We start from the raw sequence: 24,504 nt of genomic DNA, 5'->3' as shown, positions 1-24,504 counted from the left end.
TCAATGTTTCCGTTGAGAACCCTGTTATATCAGTTGCTGTGGAGAGGTGACGCAGAGAGTACCTCGGCTACTCCTTTTTTCTGTTTTACCAAAAAAAGACAAAAAAAATCTGTGCCCCAATAAAAAGTTTATTCCCACAACGAACGTGCACCCGTATCGCTAACTCATTTATCTATATATTTTGTGGCCTTTATCGTAGAATCTCTCTGTTGTCAGAAGCATCGCCGATTGCACGGTTCTCGCAAAGTCTCGCCAATCAGTGCTCGGCATGTCACCAGGTAAAAAAAAACTGGAGGCACTGCAAAGGGGAAAGAAGATAATTCTGCAGTGCACCGGATGGATTACTGGGGTATCCCATGCCAAAACCTCGACTTGATTATAAGGCTCGCCGTAGCGGGAAACTCCGGATTAATTTTGACCACCGGGTGACCTTTAACGTGTCTCCAATGCACGGGACACGGGCGTTTTTTGCATTTCGCCCCCATTGAAATGCGTCCGCCGCGGCAGGGATTTGGTCCCGCGGCCTCGGGCTTAGCTGCGCAACGCCTCAGCCGCTAAGCCACCGCGGCGGGTGCAATGCACCTCAGCCGGCGGCTGTTTCGCTATATTCTCCAGAAAAGGTGGCCGACAACGTTGAAGGAAGTAAATAAAATAATTTAAAAAAGGCCAATGGCGCAAAGCGGTTGACGCCTAAGCTGGAATGCGTGGGCGCCAAAATGAAAACGAGGCGAGAACCATGTCCAGCATGCGTGACGAGGTTCGCCGGTGTCCGTGCTCGAGACACGACACGGGACATTCGGGAGCTGGTCGCTTCCTGGCGCTTCGTCGCCGTCTCTCCGGGCGAATGTCACGTTTACGGCTCCGCTCGGGGCGCGAGTTCGTTTTGTCTGAGGCACGGCCGCCGTCATAAAGTCTGGACCAGGGCAGCAAGATGGGAACGAGGGGGCGGGTACCGTGGCGGGAAAGGGAGTTTCGGTGCGAATATTCGATTAACGAGTGTCGCATTAACGGGTGTCGACTATACCCTTCGCTGGGAAGCGTGTCCGCAAACAGCCGGCATTTTACGACCGCAGGCCGACCCCCGCCACAGCCTTATTCTAACCCCGCGGAGCGGCGCTGGATGCGAAGAAAAGAGCGCCCCGGCCCCCTAAGCCCCTGCCGGGGGCCAAGTCGACAAAAGAAGCCTATTTCACGCCACCTGGCCGAAAGAAAGCGGCTATAAGTCCCGACCAAGGTCGATGCTTGTAAAAGTGATTTGTTTCGATCCCTCTCCCCCTTGTTTGTTTGTTCTTTGTTTGGCCTCAAGCGCTCCCCTTTTCTTCCCGCTCGCCTCGGGTGTGACGCGCTAACTGAAATTTTCGGCGGCCTCCTATGCGAGTCGTAAATGGACGAATTATGGCCACCGTGTTTTCATCTGGCACGGAAGCTCGCTTCAGCGCAATAATCCGTCACATTTACGACAGAGACTGTAAAAGGAACATGGTCGTTTCCCACAGCGGCACTCGGGCTTGGTGTTCTTTTTTTTTCTTCTTATCGAGTTCGATTAATTAATATGGACCGAGTGCAATGGGAGAAATTGCGCGCTTGATGTTATCGGCTCCTGTGAATGCAAGACTAGCTTAAACAAGAATGATGGAGCGAATTTTAGTCAAGGTATTTGTAAACGATAAGCTGCGTGGCCCATTGGGGTATGTTCTTCAGCCAAGCTTTCACAATATGGATTTGAGCTTACAGTTTTCCCTTTCCATTTTAGGTTCTCTCTCTCTCTCTCTCTCTCTCTTTCAGTTTACAGCCAACTGCATAATAAAGACCCAGACATAGTATTCATTAATGCAGAACTTCATGTCACATGCTACGTCTGTATAGTCACTGATACTTTCCGAACGGAATTCAGCCTGTACAGCGAGACGCATTCTACACCCACACGAAACCTGGGCCGGTATAAATGCGAGGGCTCCTTTTGTTCGAGCCTACATTATTTTTGTATCAGCCGCCGTTTACGGCCGACCAAACGTCACCTCAGCGCCTCTCGCACCAGTGACGGAAGCGGGGAAGGAATTGCCGTAGAAGAGGATCGTTACATATTGTCCTTGCTCTGGTTTTGAAATAGCGCGCGTTTGTCCATTCTTACGTGCCTTCAATTTTAGGAATATTTCGTGAAATATATCTCCAAGCTACCATGAACATTGACACTTTCTTTCGTCTTACTTCAAACACTTGACCACGAGGCTCGTTTCAGTCCTGGCTTTCTGTAGAAACAACTACAGAACTGAAGCCGAATTCACAGAAGATTTATTCCGTGAGAGACGCTTGCCATTGGCCGGCCGCCTCCACCGCCTCTACATGTTTTCCCGCTCAGTTTAATCCAAGCGCCAATCAATCTAATCCGAAAACCACTGTATTTAATGCAAACGCAAGCCAAAGTAATCCAAACGCCAGCGAATTCAATCCAAGCACGACGTCCTTCCAGAACATTCGAATTTCCCGGCAATCAAAATTTTCCTAAAATATTATAAGTTGTTATTTTTAATCACATTAAAAGTGCAACGTGGGACACCAATAGCGTTCTTCCCACGTGACTAACGATAACCTTTGGACGCATTTCTTATGTTTTGTATATATATATATATATATATATATACGGGATGCGGACACGTCGCACGCGAAATGCGAAGGCTGTGGGTTCGGTTCCCGCCTGCGGCAAGTTGTTTTTTCATCCACTTTAAATTCCAATAATTTATCGTTTCTTTATTTCATTTATTAAGCACAAGTAATTTCCCCTGTGTTGTCCTTGGTGTCAGTGCTTGTTGGCCTCTTATGATATGACTAATATATATATATATATATATGTTCGTCGCAGACAAGTCCGAGGAAATGTCAGCATTGGATCGTTGACAGAGTTGGTGACACAGATGCGATGCTGTTGTGGGTATCAACTGAAACAGCAAACACCGACTCAATGTTGATCAATAGGCACTGGTAGACCTTGGTAACAAGTGAATACGAATCACTTTTTCTGCTGCCGCTATAGGTAGCCTTCATTCGAATACGTCTTCATGGACACCATTCAAATGCTCATGAAATTCGCAGTTAACTGCATGGTACACCTAAACGACAGCTTCAAGTCACTAAGGGTCACAAATTACTTACTATACTTATTTAAGTGCTCTCGCTGTTGTAAACATCATAATGTCCTGAATATCAAATGAAATGTCACAAAACGAGTTATTCAACCACGCCTATTAGGAACTGGTGTGGGCTTGAATCACTAGTGATTATGAATCCCTTATTTTCTCTGAGGGTGGCAGCTTTTATTCGTGTATGTCGTCAATGGCGTCATTGGAACTGTCATAAAATGAGCATTCATTCTTGGTATCTACGCAACATTATGACGCCGAGTCATTAGCTATCACTAGTGATGCGCTCGGTTCGGTTTTCTCCTACTTTCTTGGAGCATAGCATCATGGATATCAAATGAAAAGTTATTTAGATTCAAGTATGATAATTCAAAGATGCTCGGATTGAGTCGATAGTGATCATTAATCCCTAACTTCAACACAAAAGTAGTAGCCTTCATTCGTGCGTGTCGTCATTGGTATCAATCCAATTGTCATCAAATAAGAATTTTTGGTATCATTTTTAGTTAAATGATAACGCCGAGTCATTAGGTATCACTAGTGATGCGCTCAGTCCGGTGTTCTTGTACATTTATGCAGTGTATCATCATGGCTGTCAAATAAAAACTCTTTCAATCAGCGATTCCATTATGATAACTATGATATGCTAGGGTATTGTCACTAGGGATCAAGGATCACCTTGTTCTGTATGTCAGTGGTAGCCATCATTCATGCACGTCATCACTGATATTTTTGAAAATGTTAGTGAATGAGTATCTTTTCTGCACCCTTGCTAACTCATAATGCAGAGTGATTCATGATCACTAGTGACTCATTTCTAGCACCTCGTAACTATTAAACTTGAATCGCCGTTTGAATAACTTTTTGATTCCTAGGACTATGCTGTATGAAAGTACAATAACACCGAACTGAGCTCATCACTATAGTGATAAATAATAACTGCATTGTTAGTTACTGTGAGTAGCAGAAAAAGTGCTCATTTAATGACATTTTGATATATACGAATAACGATGTGCCCGAATGATGCCTACCACTGTAATACAAAACAACGTAATCCGTGATCACCAGTGGCTTCACCCTAACACCTCCTAGTTATCATAATTGAATTGCTGTTTAAACGAGATTTTTTTTTTCACATCCATGATGCTATGCTGCATAAAAGTACAAGTATGCCGGACTGAGCACATATCTAGTTATCCCTTATGACTCGGTGCTAATATTCAGTAATTGCTGATACCAAAAATGCTCATGTTACGACAGTTTGATTGATACCAATGACGACATCCATGAATAAAAGCTACAATGTCATTATTAAGATAGTGATTCATGATCACTAGTGACTCAATCCCCGCGTCATTGAATTACCATAATTGAATCGTCGTTTAAATGACTTTGCATTTGATATCCACCACACTATGCTGCGTTAAAGTAGGAAAGCACCAAACCGAGCGCATCACTAGTGATCACTAATGACTCGGCGGTGTGATTTGACAACGATAACAAAAATGCTCATTTTATGCCAGTTTGATTGACACCAATGACGGCATGCAGGAATGAAAGCTGTCATTCCCAGATAAAATAGGCGATTCATAATAAATATTTACTTAAGCACACCTGCTCCTAACAGGCGTGGTTGAATCTTTCATTTTATGACATTTCATTTGAAATCCATGACATCATAGTATTTAAAACAGGGATAACACTGAACTGAGCATAATAAGTAACTTGGGCTAACTAGTGACTAGGCCCTATCAGTTAAGTATACCATGCAGTTAGTTGCTAACTTCACGAGAATTTGAATGATGTCAATGTTGAACTATTCGATTGACGGCTACTGAGAACGGCAGTAGAAAAAGCGAATCATATTCACAAGTGACCAAGGCATAACAGTGTCACCATTGAGTCACTCACTGGTGTTTCGGTTGATACACATGATGGCACGGTACCTGCGTCACTCTCTTAACCATCCAATGCTGACATTTCCTCACAGTTGCGTGCAAGAATTTCTGTATTTTGAGTTGCTCTCAAAACACAAAAGAGAAAAGTGTCCAAATGTTGTCATTAGTCACGTGGTAGGAACGCTATTGGTCCTGCACTTCGCGCTTTTATTTGGAACTAAAACATAAACCCCTCACATTTTCACAAAACTTGTCACAAAACTTCACGAGAATTTGAATGATGTCAATGTTGAACTATTCGATTGACGGCTACTGAGAACGGCAGTAGAAAAAGCGAATCATATTCACAAGTGACCAAGGCATAACAGTGTCACCATTGAGTCACTCACTGGTGTTTCGGTTGATACACATGATGGCACGGTACCTGCGTCACTCTCTTAACCATCCAATGCTGACATTTCCTCACAGTTGCGTGCAAGAATTTCAGTATTTTGAGTTGCTCTCAAAACACAAAAGAGAAAAGCGTCCAAATGTTGTCATTAGTCACGTGGTAGGAACGCTATTGGTCCTGCACTTCGCGCTTTTATTTGGAACTAAAACATAAACCCCTCACATTTTCACAAAACTTCAGTTGCCTTGAAATTCAAAGGTTCTTCAAGTGCGTTATGCTTGGCTTATATTCACAGCCATTTGGGTTAATTCGGCTGGAGTTTGTAATATATTCAATGGTGCTTGGGTTGAGTTCAGTGGCGCTTGGAGTAAGTTGAACGGGAATAGATGTAATTATGTCGGACATCGTGATTGGCTGGCACTTTTTCTTACGAGCGGTTCTAGTGCAAAATATTTTTTTTTTGTGAATACGGTTCCTGCAGGGCCAAATTGACAAAGCTTTTCATTCGTAAGTGGCCTTTCCGATTGGCCAGCCGTCTTGGCTAATTATTTGTCCACCATCATGATAGGTTGGAATTTGCTCTTACGAGCTATTCTAGCGTAAGAGGTTTTTGTGAATACGGCCCTGGTGCCTTACGCACCTTAAAGGTGTCCTGTACGTGAGTGGGTTCGTTCCATACCGAAGAAATGCACCACCTGTATGATTTCTTTGTTTGTTAAACACCGCTATCACACTCGCATTTCCATAAGTGAACAAATATTTGAATCGCGTAAGGGCAGCCGGTGAAGCACGTTTTCGTATATTCTTTTATGTTATTACATTTGTTTTACAAACGTCGCCATTTTTACCAAAGCAGTGCTTAACCACAGTTCGCTGTAGCCTGCATGCAGCTAAAACAGAAAAGAAAAACTGAATAGTACGTATACGCGTTTCCGCTCAATGCACGCATGTAGCGAAAGAACGATGCTCTTTCCAGGCGCCAGCAGCGTACGGCGCGCCAGCGGCATTTCATTTTTGCTTGACGCGACATCATTAAAACGTGTTATTCGGGCTCCTGGATTCCGAGCTCCACCCGACCGCCGCGCATTCTCAATGACTCAGAAAATAAGAGATCGAGACACGTTTCGGCATCGGAAATCCGGAGCAACTGCCACGCAAAATGGCAGAGCCACCCACTTCGGTAGTAAGAAGAAGGCGGGTTGTAAAAAAGAGAAAGAAGAGAGAAAAACAGAAAAGCAAGAAAGGGAGTGGGTGCGTTGGGCAAATATCGCTCGCGCAGTTTGCAGTCTGCTCCTAGGAGGGAACTGGGTAACAAGCGGCGCGGAAGGTGAATTGAATAAAGATACTTCCGTTCGTGACTCTGGGGCAACATGGCGCGTCGTCGTGCTCAGGCAGCGACGCACGCAAGGGCACGGTCGTGCTACACAGACAGAGAAAAAAAAATAAAGAAAGCTGGCACGCTGACTTCGTTTCTTACAGTTTCTTTTTTTTTGTGATGTTCAGCCCCTGCTTCTTTTTCCGGCCCTCATAAATAGCAATTATGCGCGGCCTAGAAATGCTTCTATCAAGATATATGCACGAGTTTTGGCATTTTTCGCCTCTCCCCCTCTCTCTGTTTTCGCAAATCTTCAAAAAGTTCACGGCAAGGCAATGCGCATAAGCAGAGACACATTCCTGCTCGTTGCTTGTGCCGCATGTATGCAGCGTAGATGGAAATGCTGGAAATTCCCGCTGGATATGTGCACGCTGTGTAGAAAGACGCGAGGCAGAGGCAGGCAATTTCGCCGTGGTGGGCCGTGAAACACATCTTTTAAAGGATTTCATGTCAAACAAGTTTGGCTTAAAGGAACACTACTTTATTAGCAGTAGTAGAGCTGAGTTTTCTATTGCTTTAATAATAATAATAATAATAATAATAATAATAATAATAATAATAATAATAATAATAATAATAATAATAATAATATCCTGTGGCCGTGTGCCCTACATCTGAGCACCGTAGCCATCGAGGCACAGTGGTGAGTTTCGTATATCCTATGCATACTTTCTTTTTTTTTTTCTCAGTGTATGGCTGCAAAAGTATGAATGTCCATGCGAAGAACCGTGAGCAGCGAATAACTTCCAACTTCAAGTATTTATTTATTTTTCGTTTATCGTGGTGAAAAAGGCAAACAAAAAATTAGGGCAAGGGAAAAAATTTCGCCACGCAGAAACAACAGGCGCGGGTCAACCTAAGGAACGAGCTCTCCCCTGGTGCTCGTTTTTCAATCGCAGGACTGCAATGGAGAGCGCCCCTAATAGCAACAGCAACCGGCGGCAGAAACAAGTAGAAAAGCCTCCAAGACGAGCATTCTTATATGCACATACTATCACCCATCCTGTGGCTTGGAAGACGCTTACTGCCAAAAACAGTGCCGAAGAAAAAAAGAGGGCAAAAAGAAAAAGAGAAAAGGAACACCGTAAGCAACAAATGAACGAAAAGCAAATACACGAAGGCACGCACGGATCTGGCCAGTCAACACCGAGGTGAGGATAGTAGAGCGCGCCGAGAAATGGGCGGCCTCGCCCTGAGGAGGCTGCGCTAGTTTACCTCTTTTAGGGAAGCGGCGAATGCCTCCGAGCCGCTACGGCGGGCGGCTCATAAATCCCTGCGCGAGCTCGCGAGTCTCTTCCGCCATGCGCGCCTGGCCAGGGAGGCCCCCTTCGTTTTATTCTTCTCTTTTCGCGAAGGCACGATGTAAAAAGAAGCCCTCTCCTTGGCGAGAGGCCGATGCGGAAGGGGCCGATTGACTTCCCAAAGTCTCTCTCGCCGCCCTGAGAGCAGTGCGTATACACGACGACGAACTGACGGAGGCGGGCGCGGCGCCTTATACGCGGCGCCGAAGCCGCTGTACGGTTGCGCCTCCGACGCGCCGTAAAGGAGGGGGCCAACAGCGTTTGCTCGGGGATTTATAAGGAAAAGCGGCGCCCTCGGGAGGGATTTCGGCGTTCCGAGAGGCGCCTCTCGAACGAATGCCCTATGCTCGACGCTGGCGCCGGGAGCGAGGTCTCTGCGGCCGCAGCGCTATAGCGCGGCGTTCGCGGTATCGATGCACGGACGGCGGCATCGTTCTGCATACACCCCCCCATCGCGAATAGATGGCCCCAGAGCTAAGAACCAAAAGCGAAGAAATCTACGTTTTGCTTTCTTCTTCCTACCCCTCCCCCCCCCCCCCCCCCCGCCCACTTTCTTTAAATTCTTTCTGCACTCGAACGTGCGAAGTTTGAACCCCTCCCCCCTTTTCGCCTGTATCTCCGCAGCTGCACTGCCGCCGAGTCGCTCATGCACACGCTCTCGTTCGCGAGGAAGCGCTGACCTCCGCCCCTCGGCATATACTGCCCGCCCCCTTTTCCGTGCGCCCCTCCGCTTTCTCGCGTTGGCCATCATAGCCGCAGTATAACGCGATCCTTACCGGAAGAAAGCACGCGCATAAACACACGTATATATAGCAGGCGCATAGCGTACGCCAAGTGCGAAGTAAAAGAAGACACGGGGAGAAAAGGGTGGGGGGTGGGGGGGGGGCGATGGAGGGGATTGCAGATTGCTTAAATTGGTTGTTTGTATCTGTGAACAAGGAAAAGAAGGAAGAGAGAGCTAAGCGCGAGAAAAAAAAAATAGAGGCTGCTCTGATTTTCTGGCGCAGTTTCGCGAGTATGTGCGCGTCGAATCCGCCAAGGAGGCGGAAGATAACGTGGTACGTGTATACCAGAGAAGCCTCGCGGCTGGCGGCGTGTCGGGTGAATAGCGGCTCTCGCGCCAAGTCCCCGCAGCCGCCGCTCGCTTTCGCTCCCTCGGGAAGCGTCTTCTTGGATGAGGCCGCCGACTCTGGAACTGGGCAGCAGCAGTGGTGCGCTTCCATCTCTTGCTGCTGCCTCTGTTGTTGTTGTTATTGTTGTTGTCGCCGCTGTGAGCAGCGCTTGTTGCGGCGGAGCTGTTTTGCCTCCCCAGGGACCCTGATTTCTTCGTCTAGCGCGATTTGGGCGCGTCATCGCCGCCTGCCAGCCGAGGCTTCAACCGTGTCATTTCGCAGCTTAGTCGCCTGTCTTGGTGCAAAATGGGAGGAAGTGAGGAGAGAGGAAAAAAAAAAGGAAAGGGAGAATCGGCGACTCCGGCGTAGGCGAAAAGAGGATCTATCGCTAACGGCGTAAACTTCTCGCTTGTGCGCTCAATTCGCCTTGTTAGGCTAGCGCCTCATTTCCGCCTCGGTGCGGGGATCGTGTTTGCGGGAAGTTATAGCAAACATGACGGCGAGGTTTTTTTTTTTTTGCCTGACGCTGAACTTTACTGTTCGCGGCTGTCGGAAGGTTGTACTTTGACAATGTTCTTTTCCTTTTTTGATCACTCCACGCTGCTCGAAGCTGATAAGACTACAGCGTGGAACAAATGCGCGTGAAGATTATCAATAGAATTTCGTTTAGAGTTTCCTGAGACTGCGCAAGCCGGAACTCTTGTTGCGCTTAGCGTGTGCGCGCTTTTCCCAAGAAATGCTAGTGCGCTTTTTATTTTCTCCCGCGTCAGATCTTGCCTGTTTTTATGAACTACTTTTATATCTTATTTGGCACCGCGTAGCATTGAGTAACGTGTGGGCAAGGGAGACTTCAAACAGTTTGCGGATAGTATAGACACTATCGACCAGCGCGTTGAAATATTGTGTCATATTTTGTCGGTTAGGGGGCTTTTTTGGATTGCAATGTCACGTGCGGAGAAGCCAAACTGCTGAGCAGGAACTCTTTGGGGTTCGTGAGCAGCCAGAAATTAAGCTGCTCTCGCGGCTTCTCGCCCTTGAGCCCGACATATATGAGCTGTATTATGAGGCCCCTTGCCATTCGGAGAAGCCACCACTCTTTAGAATGGTGTATTTGCAAATTAAGCAAGTTATTCTGACGCCTGAATATTTAAAAACATTTCCTAGATGCTTTGAGTACATGGGCCGGCAATGCTGATTGTTTGCTTAGGTAAGGTTCAGGTCTAGATGGTGTACGTATAGCATTAATCGATTTATTTTGCATTGGATTCCCGAGCAAGTGCTCTTATAACTGATCAAGCAATTTCAACACTGTTCTGCAGATTATTGTGCAAGCTCGTATAAGCATACGCACAACCTTTCAAGTCGTATTCATTTTAGGTTTGTTTGCTGCAGCACAGAACAAAATATTGACGTCACTGGTATCTCCATAGTCATTGTATGCTTACGCGATCGACTCTCAATCGGACCATATTGCCTTCTGGCAAAAAAAAAAAAGAAAAAGAAGAGAGAAAGAGAGAAAGAGAGAGACGAAAAAGAAGACCTCTCTCAGTACTCACTTGTTTTGGCTTGTTCCAATGTGCTCGCGCACGCTGATAGGCAAATCTTCTCGGCACTAGCACCGGTGACTGCCTCTGAAAGCGCCCAGTTGAGGTTAGCCTCAGAAAAAGAAGTAAGAAAAAGAGAGACAGACAAAGAATATGAGCATGGCGACTGAACGAGCGCTGCAGTTTAGGAGATTTGTTAGTAGCGTATACAGCGCGTCTCATAGCGTGCAGGCTCGTCATATTCGAGTCGACTTTGCTTTTGTGAGGTGGTGAAAGTTTTGCCAATTTCCTCCGTTCATGCGGTCTCCTGAGCCAACATCGGGTGCCCCCATCAAGGTTATTTCTTTGAATACAGCACCGAGTTCCTTTCCTTTTCGCTATATTTTTCTTTTATTTTTGCGCAAAGAGCTGTATTACCGAGGATGAAGGAAACTTGTGGGGTAAACCAAATTGCCACTCAAGGAAGGAGATTTCATAGATGGGCGAGTTACAAGAGGCACGTCGTGTGTATTGCTATGACTGGCTTGCATCTTGGCATCTTTCAACAAAGCACTGCTGAGCGAGATGTACTGTAGTGTGCCAAAAAGTGATCGTGCGCCCACCCTCATCTCTTCAGTATTTTTTCTTTTGGACGGCGTTACGTTAAAGTGTTTTTGTGCTTTTTACCCTGACTTCTCCAAAGAACTTGCTTAAAGGGTTCAGTGGCCCTAGCGTTTACGAAACTTCTTTTTTGTAAGTACTTTCTGAGATTGGCCGTCGCTACAATGATTGTCTTGTCATCGCTCTAATCGCTGGCACAAGTGAGTGGGCGCAAGAATACCGGCCAATTGAAGAAACACTCAATGCATGAACGAATTCTTCTGAATGCGGATCCAGATTGTTTATTCTTTTTTTATTATTTTTAATTCTAGAAAAGTTGAAAACGGCACGTGCGCTTCATGCAAAAGTGAGCGCGCTTTCGCGCAATGGCTCGCTGTAGCGCTGCAGAGAAATAGAAAAACTCAGATACTACATTTAGTTCTCCCGCGTGCATAATGATTGCCTCGTGGAAAATCCGGAACAATTCTGTGAATTTTACATTCGCCTTCCTGTCTCTGTTGGCTTGTGTCCTGCGCCTTAACTAAGATTTAGAGAGGATGACTCGCTGATCTGCAGCAGTTAAACCATAGGCAAAATACTATATGACATCACGTCACTTTCGCGAGAAATTTGATTTCTGTGCGTCGCACTTTAGCGTCTCGATTTATTATAACGTACACGCCTGAGGTTTTCATTCTTCGACCTGACGGTCCCGTTCTGGCCTTGCGTAAATGTTGAGCTCCCTGTCCTCGAATATCTAGAGTGCTTCCAATCCTAAGAGAGAAAGAAAGGTGCACTAACTATTCGTAGCTCCGGGCGTCCTTTAACGAAGTGCTCTCTATTTACCTTTCTCCTGTACGATCGTCCCGGACTCGTCATTCGTCCTTCGCGCTCCAGCGTTTACGCATAAGCACTGATTTTTTGTTATCCATTCAGCACGCCACTGTATCACTGCAGAGTATAGCTTCTTTGCATTGACATCATCGTGGCCGTCGTGATGCGATACTAGCACGGTGAGAAGATCGAGAGCACGACAGGATGCGTTCCGATCAATGTCAGGCGTGCTCGTCGACCTCGTACTGGCGTCGACGTCGTGCTGGGACCTCGTGCAGGCCAGCGAGTACGGCAGGTTATCCGCAGCAGTGAGCATTGGGCGCTTACTTCACCGGTCGCCGCCATGTTCGGACACAATGACACTGACAAACTGCGTCCATGACGTCAAGTGAAAACTGTCTATGAAGACAAGAGAGACGAAAGAAATGAGAAAGGCGGGGAAGTAAACCAGAACAGACAATTTGGTTTGCTGCCCCTCACTAGGCTGAAGGGAAGCTAAACTTGGAAGGAAAGACAGCATGCCCCTGCAAGCAATCACGATCGTCCGCAGAAGTTATCGCTAATGTCGTTTGTGCAAAGTATTTTACAAGACAGTGTTACGGTGCATGAAATCTTGTCAGCCGGAATTACAAGATACTTCTAACAGAGCGCTATATATGTAGAGTTTCGCGAGTTCTTCGAGAACGTGTCATACATAAATCCTTCTTTCCATTCGTGTTTATATTTTTCTCCGCGCACTTTGAGCTTGCGGGACATAAAAATGATAGACAGAAAAAAAAAATTGTAAGAGTCACGCAATATTTATCCCAGCTGCCGCAAAGGATGCGTCTCTCAGAGGTTTTTCTCTTTTCAGTTCTGTTTCTCTTCTCTTCTTAGTTCTGTTGGCCACGAGCGTACCCAAGTAAAACCCATCATTTTGAGCATCGCTTCCATCAAGTAGTATTTCATTTCTTCTTCCCATAGGGCCCACATGCCTCGCGCCCAGCACCTGAAGATCTATGTCTTTTTTTTTTCAGTCATACAAAAATTTATTTATGTCTTGGCCTGTCCTTGGCACAAAACGGACTCGTTGCACGAGATCGTTTCAGAATAAAACCGTACGTGCAGTTTCGCAGCTCGGAAAGGACCATAAAAAATATGACAAGTACAGAGGTGGGTCTCGAGTGAAATAAAAAAAATAAGTACAACGTAATGGAAGCTGAGAACGATGCGTGTGGGAGCTCCGGCCCCAAGACGCAACCCGCTCGCAGCGCGGAAATGCACGGGGGAAGATCAGGCGGATGCGAAAAAAAGAGATAAAAAAAAGAAAAAAAAAACTCGTAATATCGCGTCAAGAGAAGCGGCGCGAAGCGAGGCGACGAAGAATCGGTAACAGAAAAAGCATGCGCGCTTGGATTCCGTTTCTTCTTTCCTTCATCGAAGCCCGGCCGATTCCTTCTGGCGCGCCTCCCCCGTCGGTCGCGCACGCGCTCCACAGCGGCCCTCGTGCCATTCACGCGTCGGCCACGAAAACCTTCTGTTGCGATTCTCACCGCATGATTTATGGGCATCACCCGAACCGTGCTCTCCTCCCGTGCACAAACTTTTCCGGCGGCACAAATCAGCAGAAATAGATTGATGGGCGAGGGCATGCAACTCCCCAATTACCTGGCGGTCGGTGCCGCGCACGGCTCCCTTTTCCTTTGTTCTTGCGGGCGCGAGGCGGGGCGCCATTCGTTTACCCCCGCGTTATTTCCCTCGCCGCACTGTCGAGCGGCTTCCACCATTGTCTCCGGAGCTTCCCGACCGATTCTACTCCTTGGATGCGAAGGAGCCCGCTCCACCTCTGCGGTCTCGGCGTCTTTTTCTCGCTCCCCCTCCCCCTGCTGTCCTCGGCCCATCTCGGCGGAGGAGCCGCATCAGCAGCGGCGCGGCTCTTCGCTTTTCCCGCGTATGCGCAATCCGCGCACAACGCGAGAGAGAGCGAGGGGGACCCGTGGGCCCGGTCCGACTGATCTCGCTTCCAAAGCCCGCCGTGTGTACGCCGACATCTGGCGATGTCCCACAGATAAGGCGAAAACGGGAGCGCGCGCGCAAGCATGCTTGCGCACTTTGCTATCCCAGCCCGCTCCTTCACCGCTCCTGCATTTCTGTGTCGACGCTGCGCTGCCGCGTTCGTTTGCTGAGGGGTGTTCGTTGCTGAGACGCTGTTGTTCTCTGCCGCCGCGTCTTTGCGGCAATGGCGAAGGACGGGTAGAAATCGCCTATCACCGCTGCGAGGAACGACGAAATGATGAGGGGGCGAACGCTAGCGCCGAGCTGCGTGGGAGTGAAGCGATGGCCATACATGTAGGAGACGAGAGAGTAGCGCGAACCTTGTATCCAGCGATTCGTTAGGGTTTGTTTGGTCGTGTCTGTGTGGCCAAGCAGTGCGGATCTGCGGCGAGGAAGCTCGTTAGTATCTGTCCGGGACGTTGTTTCGCTACCGCACTGAAGGCTCCAGCAGCCTAGACTGTCCAGGGCGGGTCATCGAGTTGCTCGAACCTAATCTTTCTCGGACGGCTCCTTTGTGCCCGAACTGGAAAAGGGAGCAGATTCACAACGTTGCAGACCAGGTTTAGAATAAATGTCTACGGTAAATGAAGGGAACAGGGTAAGTAAACAGACGGGGATGCTATGTGAGTAAGAGTTCTTAATAGTGAGGCACGGAAATTTACATAACAGCGAGTGGCCTCTTTGAGAAGAGGATTGAGGTGGAAGCTGTAAGGTGCATTATAGCGCAAAGGTGTTCCCGGACTTCAGGAAAATAGTAGTAGCCTTGCTCTTCAGGTGCATGCTCCAGAAATACCCACCACAATGCAGCCCTTATTGTCCTGATGACGTTGTCCTTTTTTAACAATAATGATGTAAAAAAAAATATCTGGAGAATGGAAAGGATCGGTAGTTCATCAAGTCAACACAAATCCAAACGACACTGAAATGTCTAGTATAATTATAGAGAAGAGTTAAGTTTTGCACGATCTTGATATTCTTACAAGTTGCCACCGGTGGAAGTCGAAAGAAAAATCTCCGCATAACGCGCACACTGCTATATACCATTCCAGCAACGCTCGGCCCCACAACCTCCTTCCCTGGGTACTAAAGGGCCCATTCATGGGCAAATGAAAGGCGAACTGGAAAATAGAAGGCAGAACAGCTGCTGCGAGTGATCACCCCAGAGTACGTTTAGCGCCGCTACGTACCCGCTCGCCAAAGATAGGGTTGGCGCCAAATTAAGCGTTCATGTCGTCATAAACATCTCGTGGTATGTATAGAGCGGCGGAAAACCAAGAACGCATTACATTTAAGCTTAACCTGCGTGCGTTATATTTGTACACGATATAGTGCATGTACGCTACAATTCCGATGGAAGTGAATTTTTCCTTTTTGTGCAATTTCCTCCACCTTGAGGGCTTCCGCACAACTGATTTGCCATATTCAGTACATGTACGTGTGACCTAGCCACTCGCTGCCGAATCGTAGCGTATGAAACACTCATTAGACCGCATAGGCGCCAGGTAGAACACGTTAGAAACCGGCAGGCAGCCATGTACACCTTCGCGTAGCGCTTACTTGAGTTAAAGGCGTCGAACAACAGTGCCGTTCTCTGTAAAGGCATCTGCCGCACCTTGACGACTTTTCAACAGAGGTGGCACGCAGCCAACGTAGCACTTCAGTAGCGCTTAGTTATCGGGATGCGCGTCTTCCTGCACGATGCCGGTGTACGTATCCGAGGGTCACATTCCCTATAGTAGCGATCGTGCGCGCTCATGTCCCCGTCATCATACCAGTACTGTGTAGATTTTTGTCAAACGTAGCTAAAGCTTGCAGCCACTTATTCATTCTCTGACGCAACACTTCTCAGTCACAGCTAAATGTATAAATATTTATTACGTGTTACTCGATTTTCTACGAACATTGTAAACACGGCTTTGGAAAAGTATCGCCTTAAAACTGTTCCGTCAGCACAATTTCAAACGCGTACCGGTCGAAAATGACTCGAATGCGTTGTTGCGCTCCCAACTTCCCCTGCATTTGCAACTAGTGGCCTAATTCAGATACTGAAAGCTGCACTCTGGACTTATCCATGCGTAGAAACCAGCGGCAGAACGATTGCAAGTTGCATATCCATCTAATTACGGGGAAGAAGTGTTTCATCAGTTATTTTTTGTTCCTGTTTCTATATTTGTTGATGGTACAAGTACAGTCAGCGTAAAAGGCTTTTGGAGTGCGCAATCCGAAAAAAATAAATAAAACTGAATATTTCCACAGAGGTCACGCAGCCCGGTAGTCAGATTTCGTACATATACTGTCGCATATGTCAACAACATAGCCTTGTACGGCTTTGCTTGCGGTGGTTACAGCCTGCTCGGAAATTGAACATTTCCGCAAGTCCTGCGTTCCATAAACATTAGACGCAGACTGCACTTGCTAGGTGAAAAGTGCAGTGGCGCGCCGGAAAAGCGAGCCAGGGACCTTGACTTCTGTCCCGAGAAGAATAATTACGATTATCCTCACTCCACATCCCGGTAGAACGCGTAGGGCATAGAATACGAAAACCGACTCCCTCACCTACGGCTCTCATCGCGCTGTTTCAGTCTCCGAACGAACGCGCAAAAGAACAATCTTCGGGGCAGAACATCTCACGTACTTCTGTGTAAGCGTTGGCGGCAAGCGGGGAGCGCGAAAGGACGCTATGAGCATCGCGGAGAGAAAGCCAGAGAGCAGCAGGAGTACCGTCCTTCTGCCCGGGGCCGGAATCCGACTCGGGAGAACAATGCGCGCGCACGGAGATGACGCGTGTGCGACGCGCCCGGGAGTTGAACTCGCCGACAAATGATGCGCTCGCATCGCGCCGCTACTGCTGCTGCTGCTGCTGCTGTTTCTGCTGCAACCCCCCGCCCCGGAAGGGAAGAGTACGAGAGTGAAGAAACAAGCACGCGAAAAAGGAGCACGGCAGGCAGGAGAACTGGCGGGCGAATCGGCGAGCAGAACTCGGCGGCTGCTCAAATTCCTCGAGCGGCGGCTTCCAAAAATGTTTTGGGCACGTTTTGCAGATAGAGTCCGCTGGCATGCTGGGAATGCCCGCGTCGCCCAGCTGCGCCCCTCCGCCTGTCCGTCCATCCACCGGGCAACGGTTTGCGCCTCTGTGGCAGGCGACGGCTGCCCAAAGCAGCAGAAGTCCTTTGAAGCCGCGGTGGCGGCGGCGGTGGCAACAACTGCTGGTGCTCTTGCGCCAGCACAGACGAAACTCGGCGGCACTCCGACACTTGCTTCTCCATAAAGCGCGGAATGCGCGACATTAGTGCGCCGGCCACCGTTGCTGCTCGTGGGACAGTGTGCCACAATTCTCCCTCCGCTCCCCCCCCTCCCCTCTTCCCGCCTTTGAGTTTGTTCCCAGCTTTTCTTCTCAACGCCGCCTGCGCAGTGTTTTTTCGGAAGTGCGGTTGCGAGTGCGTTGGCTTCTCGGCAAGACGCGCGGGTGCTTGCGGGAGTATAACGTCGGACGCCTTGGTGGCGTTTTCTGCGTGTCATAGCCCGCCAGAGCGCCTCTGCGAAGGCTTGTAATAAGCGTAAACAGAGACTGGCGTCGCATATTTGATTCGGAGAAGATCTGTTGATGGAGTTTCCCTTCGAAATGGAGCAGATCAACGTGTTCAGTTATTACAGATCCGTCGGTTTTGGGCTACACAGGCCTCTCCTTCGTGTGAATGCTCGGGAAAGATTTCATTACGTAGCTGCTGTGCTTGCTCAAGGCGTCTGCCCATTTGTATTCATCATACAGGATTATGACGCTCGCAATCTTTATCATCACGCATTATCGTTCTATACCGTTGCGATCTAACTCATTTTCTCTTCGGCTAAAATTTAAAAAAAAGGGGGGGGGGGAATAGAACTACTGAGGAAATGACTACTGTTATGCATGCTCTATCAATGAGAGCAACGACACCATTATAAATTAGAGATCCTTTAAATGATTCAAAAGGAACCGCTTCGTGTTTCGCATGGAAAGGGCAAAAAAGAGAAAAAAGCGATAGAAAAATTAAGAAAAGAAAGTAAAGAGAAAAAGTATTTGGCTTGCTACTCTTAATTTGATAAGGGCATAATGGGTATAAAAGAGCAGTAGAGGCTTGGCTACAAAAGCACGAGCGGTTGCAGAACATAGGCCAACAAATAGGAGAAAAGAGAAGGGAACTAAACACAAAGGAAAGCTTTGTAGCTATAGTATACGCGAATGGCAGTGCTAAGTTATGGTAGCGAATGCGTCATAATAGGCTAACAGTAAAGAATACAATAATCAAGTTACCATATATAAGGTAAGAAACAGTGGAATAAAAGAAAAAAAGATAGAGATAAAGAAAGAAAAACTACTTTCAAAAAACAAAGAAAGATAGCTTTTTAACATAGTTTTAATGCTCAGCCCTTTTAGAGTACTCTGATTTTATTAGCATGTCATTTTCGATGGAGCTTGGAAGTTACTTCGCTGTAATTTCCACCTCAACGTTTTGCTCGAACTTCAAGCAGGTATTCCTCGTCTTTCGTCTGCGCAGGTTCATGCAACCAAACGCTGGGCATGACCAGCGGCGAAATCAAGGACGAAGACATCTCGGCCAGCTCCACTCACAATGCCGCCAGTGTTGGACCGCAGTTCGCCAGGTAAGCTATGCGTGCTGTTGTCTTCTGGTGAGCTTAAATGTGTCCCGAAGACTGCATTCCAGCAGCGAAAAAAGCAAACAAACAATAAAAATTGTTGTAGTCGAATACAGTAGCCGATGGATCGAAGGTAAACGTCACTCCTTGCCGTTTTCCTTCCACTATGCAATATTCTTATTGTAAACGACACATCTGGTACACGGCATGGAGTGCTCCGATTTTACTGGCGACATTCAGGGACCATTTTTTAAAATTTTACTTTGATGCTACAGCGTGCTGTGGCGTTTAATTTTTCCTAACAAAATTTATGCGATTAACGTTTATAAGCTTTTAATGAACTTTCGCGTTCGCGTCCAGTGCCTCCGCAAAGCGAAAATAACGACGGACAGCGCTAGTCGATCGCGAGCGCCTGCCAGCTACGCAGTATTTCCTAATTTCCTATGTGCACTAGTATTTCTTCAAAGCGCGCACGTAGGCACGTGCACGCACACACGCGCAAAACGGACGAAATGCAGCTTCCATTTGTTAGCAGAATTCGTCTGTGTACATTTTTTTCTGGTATTGCAGCACGCTTCATACGATTACGTAATGAATCACTATGGTCGCCATCGTAATAGAAGTTCACGATCTAAGGTCGTGAACAACCAGCACCCGAGCGGATGCAAGCTGGAAACAGGCGCGATTCTATACGGGAAAGAGCCGGTTTTCGCAACTATTCGTAGAGGCAACTATAAAAAAGAAGAAAAAAAAAGAAAAAGAAAACGGTCCGGTGCAAATAGACCTTACCCCCCAATCCCGACGTCCCACATGCTCGGTATATTGTCTTTCATGGCCGCAAAGCCGTTCCAAATCATTTGCGGAGTTTGAAGTACAAGTTTATGAAAGGTGCCTAAATTTGGAGGCAGTGCTGCGCGGACAAAAAATAATTTGTGTTTTTATGACTTTATACAAAGTTCAAAGAATCATTTTTCCTGCACGTTGCGGAAGCGCATGTCGAAATGGCCTAGTGGTTCCGTAAATGCTCTCTTGTTGCCACATAATGAAACTTAATATTATAGCTAAAAAGTCTGCTGCTGAAGCGGCGTGTTCCTTGGGGCCGTTGCCCGGCAGTATAGTTGTGCAACAAGCGGCACTCTGACTCGTCAATAAGACAAACGTCAGTTCGCTGATTCGATGGCCGCGTTCGGCAATTCTCTTTTCACCGCAATTTTAACTCGGTCAGCTTACTGGCCGCGCATGCTGTCTTGCGTCACCGGCTACGCGATTGTGTAAATTTCCAATCAGTCCGCTACGTGATGCTAGAGCAAGCAAGCTCCACTATTATTTTCCCTAATTCCAGAGCATGCAGCCTAATTAAGTCCAGTGCTGCCCGCTTCTCAAATTAAGTCAAGGCTTACTTCGGCAAGTATACTTTACGAAGAACGGCTTTGAGAGAGCTGGGAAGTTTGCTGAGACTCCAATTATCCGTCCAGACCGACCGTATACCTCGGAATGTCATGTCTCGTATATCGAAAGCCGGTCGTAAGTAGGTCTGTGTTTGCAGTGTGTGTTTTTTGCAAATGCGCGCCGAGCGTGCCAAATAATCATTTTCGAAGGAATGTATCGAAGGAATCTAGTGGACCAGACATGTTGTCAAGGGAATGTACTTCTCTACTGGCTTAATTAAGCCACCCGCCGTGGTTGCTCAGTGGCTGTGATGTTGGGCTGCTGAGCACGAAGGTTGCGGAATCGAATCCCGGCCACGGCGGCAGCATTTCGATGGGGGCGGAATGCGAAAACACCCGCGTACTTAGATTTAGGTGCACGTTAAAGAACCCCAGCTGGTTGAAATTCCAGGGGTCCTCCACTACGCCTGTGCCTCATAATCAGAAAGTGGTTTTGGCACGTAAAACCCCATATTTTTTTTTAAGGATTCAAGTTTGATCTGAATAAAGCTGGCGCTCGTCTGTCTTACTTCATTTCAGCTTTTTTGTGTGACCCGAACAGTGCCAAATCGTTTGCCTTGTTCACATGGCCCGTGTACCGGAGACAGAACGACTAAAGGTTATTGAAGTGTTCCAGGGACTACATGCTCAGCATATAGTCCCTGGAAGTCATGGTAGTCATATAGTCCTTGGTCCCTGGTATAGCAGAGATGACAGTAGGACGGTCGCTTAAAGGATGTGAACAGGATACTGCAAGCCTACAAGAAAGAAGGGCGCATCAAGGATGCCCCTCACGGACGAGGAGGATTTGTCCATTGTTGCGGCTGCTGTGAGAATATTTTTTTTTATACTGGCTTAAGCCGCTTGTAAAGCGTGCGAAGGCGAATCGCCGAAAGTTGCACCAAACTTAAAATGTTCATAGGAAGTACGATTCTCAAAAATTTATTGCAAGATATCGCGTACAAGTTATTAAATTTCGTTCTTTCCCTATATGATAGTGCCTTGGTGATTGAGCATCTTTTATTTCTTCAGGAGTAAAAGCGGCTTCTCGTTCATAACGTCGGAAACGTGGCTATTTATTCTTGCAAGCGTCTGACGTGAGAGAAGGTGCATTTTCGATCTCCAGTATGAAGATTGAAAGCGTTATCAATAACACCGAATGCATCAAGAACGCTCTCCGATCCGCGCAGGGAGAACTGCTGTAATTGCTTTCCATGTGCGTATAGATGGTACAACTTTCGGCTTCCATGCAGGGCATATAACAAAGTATACGCGTCGAACTAGATGGGCAAAATCTGCCGAAGAATGTAGCACTTTATTTATTCTTATTATTTTTTTTTCGAACGCTTCGAAATAACTTTGCCGACATTGCGACGCCAAGTTAGTTTAGTTCCACTAGGCCACATAAAGCTGGTCCTTTCCGTGTCTATTCTTTCTTTTAATTTTTGTTGTGTGGTGTAGCGGTTTATATACCGGGTGTTTGGAATGAATACTGTAAATCGCAGAGTAATGCAGAGTTTTCGACAACTTCGTTTTTTGCTTTTGCAAGACGTTTACCGCGGCGGCGAGCGTTGCGATATATGTGGAAACGAAACTTATGAAGTTGTAACAAAAATAATTGAAAGAAAGTTTAATTAAAAAGTTTAGAGGACACGTTTATATTGCAAAATTGAAGCTAGCCAGCCATTATCTGCCGAGTGTCTCTCAAACTGTGCTACTGGATACATGGCCGCTCCAGTTAACACTTTTCAACTCTGCGAAATATGCATTTCTAATAAGTGTTAACTAAAAGAGCAATGTCCTTTGGCGCGGGTTTTTAAGACGCATTTATTTAAATTGTTGCCATAGACACAAGACGTCAAACAAATTGACTCACTTTCTGTCTCGCTAACCCCAATTTCGCATGTACGTCTGCCATAGAAGTGTTAATTATCTAATTAAAGAAATAATTTAGTTAATTATTATAAATCTTTAACGCCCGCCGCCGTAAATGCGGTGCTGCAATGTATATGTGAAGCCAGCGATAGCGCAGGATAAAATATTTATTGTTTTAATTGGAGTGTACAAATGATAAGGCAAAGAGAAATGAAAGTGAACGAAAAGACAACTTGCCGCCGCCGGCAGCCCCAACCCGCACCCTCAATATTTTCTTTGTTGACTGCATATGATTGTGATTAAAAAAAAAAAAGCCCCTTGGTTATTTTTCTTCTCGAGCAGGGAAAGGTATAAGAGTTGCAACTGTCTGTTATCTTTAATATCCTGACAGAACGGTTCTTCGTATTTTCTTTCTATCAGCATTTCCGCAAGTCCACGTTGAAAAACGCAGCAAATTTACTTGTACGTTTCGGTCAGGGAACGACATTTATCCAGAATACACGCCTTGATATAGGCTGGTCCCTGGCGTAAACGCGGGGGAAAAAAAATGTTGTTCTTCAAAGTGAAAGTACGCGCTGCGTCTCGGGGTTCGAAGTGTTTCCGCATGCGCTGATGTCCCGCAGGACAAGAGTAGCGCGCACGCCACCCGTGCCCCCCCCCCCCCCCCCTCGCTCTTTGCGGCCTTTATCGCGGCACGCACACGCGCGGCCCTGGGGCATGCTGTTATACCTTGACGACACACGTTCTCCGGTCGCCGTTCGCCGACGAGGGCGCACGTCATTAATTTCTGAAGATGCGAGCGCCAGCTCCTCTGCAATCACCGGGGAGGCAGAGTCGCGCTTCTCACGCGCGGACAACGTGTACGAGCCGCCTTCAAACTGAAATCCTCTCCTCGATGGCGCGTGAGGAGTGATACAACATAAAAAAAAAAAGGAGGAGGCACGTGGAAGTGGGTTCGAGGAGAACGTTCCACACGCGTGCACGTTGCAAGGAGCCGCGGCTCTCGCTTTCTGCGCCCTATTGAGGAGAGCGGGGCAGGCGAAAGCCCTCTCGAACTTTTCGAAAAACTTTAACAGCCACCGCCCGAGGGGCGCACTTTCCGGACGATGCTGGCCTCTGGTTTATGGCCCCTGCAGCCCATTCGAGAGCGCTCGCGTTATAACGGCAGGTTTAGGGGCACTCCAACTCATTAGCGCCGCCCCCCTTCTACCCGAGAGGCCCACCGTGCGCGCGCACGCACATACACATGCACCGCCAACATTGCCGCCGGACGCAAAGCTGCTGTCGTTCGCGTGCATGCGCATCGCCGTACGGACGCCCGCCGCCGCCGCTGTCGTCGGCACCGAAGCGCAGCAGCACCCCCCTCCCTACGGCCATTCTCTGTCTGACCCCTTTACGACCCAAATTTTCGTGTGGAATCGCGAGAATTTACGCGCGCACCCGCAGTTTCATTTCCGCGCGTTCTCCCATCCCACCGCGGACTGGCTGCGCCCTCGCGCGCTGTTCCAGTCTCTCTCTCTCTCTCTCTCTCTCTCTCTCTCTCTCTCTCTCTATTTCTCGCTCTCCTGGCTATAGTGCATCGTATAAAGCTTTTTTTGAAACTTCGCCCTTTTTCAATTTTTTTTCTCTCTCTCTCTCCGATCCTGTCGCACCTTTCAGTTCGCGTTAGGATGCGTCGTTGCAAGAGAAAGCCCGTACGACGCTGTTTCGAGATCCGGGTCGTACCACGAGGTGATCCCTTACCGCGCAAACTCGTTCGTTTTAGCCAAATGTCCGCGTTTCTGCAGTTCGCGGACATACATTGGTTGGCTGCACGCGCGCATGGCAATGAACAGGGTGTTCCTTTTTAAAATGTTTTTTAAAGAAACACTCGCCCCAATGCCATTCGCGCCTCTTCAGGAAATGTTCTTTTTACGATTGTTTTTATATATCTTATGCGTCTATAGTCCGATGTGTACGATCAGAGCTTATGCGCTTGAAGGTGACAGTGCTTACAAAACTTTCGCAACCACCCTCTACTATATACCGGAGGAAATGCTCGGTCGTTTATGCCGCCTGAACTATATAAACTTGCGCGCTTGTTCACAATCGTCCTTCGTCAAGAGCGCTTCTGTCCTCATGAGTTCATGTTGACAAGCCACGTAATTCTGGCAGGTCGTAAATAACAAAAAACTTTAAACTTGTACTTTTCATGAGTTTGCGGCATCGTGCGCCTTCTCCCGAAAAAAAAGAAAAAAAATATCGCTCAGCGTAAGGCCTATAGCTCTGTCAAGGCTGGGAACAGAGCAGCGCGCGCACGCCCCAAAACGACAGTCGGTGCCTATCAAGCCAGCGGTGTCTCATTAAAGTGGCGGCGGGGTCG

The 24,504-nt window shown here is 47.5% G+C and overlaps 1 protein-coding gene across 3 annotated transcripts in view; it reads left to right on the top strand.

Annotated features, from left to right (window-relative positions):
* Ddr (discoidin domain-containing receptor 2) overlaps positions 1-24,504 on the top strand; it is a 283,107-nt gene that overhangs the window by 208,107 nt on the left and 50,496 nt on the right. For all 3 annotated transcript variants that reach the window (XM_065434481.2, XM_070522397.1, XM_065434482.1), the window contains exon 3: positions 18,741-18,846. In XM_065434481.2, the coding sequence (XP_065290553.1) occupies positions 18,741-18,846 (106 nt within the window). The remainder of the gene's footprint in view (positions 1-18,740; positions 18,847-24,504) is intronic.

The sequence above is a fragment of the Dermacentor albipictus genome, chromosome 1 (genome assembly GCF_038994185.2).
Source record: "Dermacentor albipictus isolate Rhodes 1998 colony chromosome 1, USDA_Dalb.pri_finalv2, whole genome shotgun sequence".
NCBI classification, from domain to species: domain Eukaryota; kingdom Metazoa; phylum Arthropoda; class Arachnida; order Ixodida; family Ixodidae; genus Dermacentor; species Dermacentor albipictus.
Note: the sequence above shows the minus strand (reverse complement) of the source record. Positions and strands in the feature narration are given on the sequence as shown.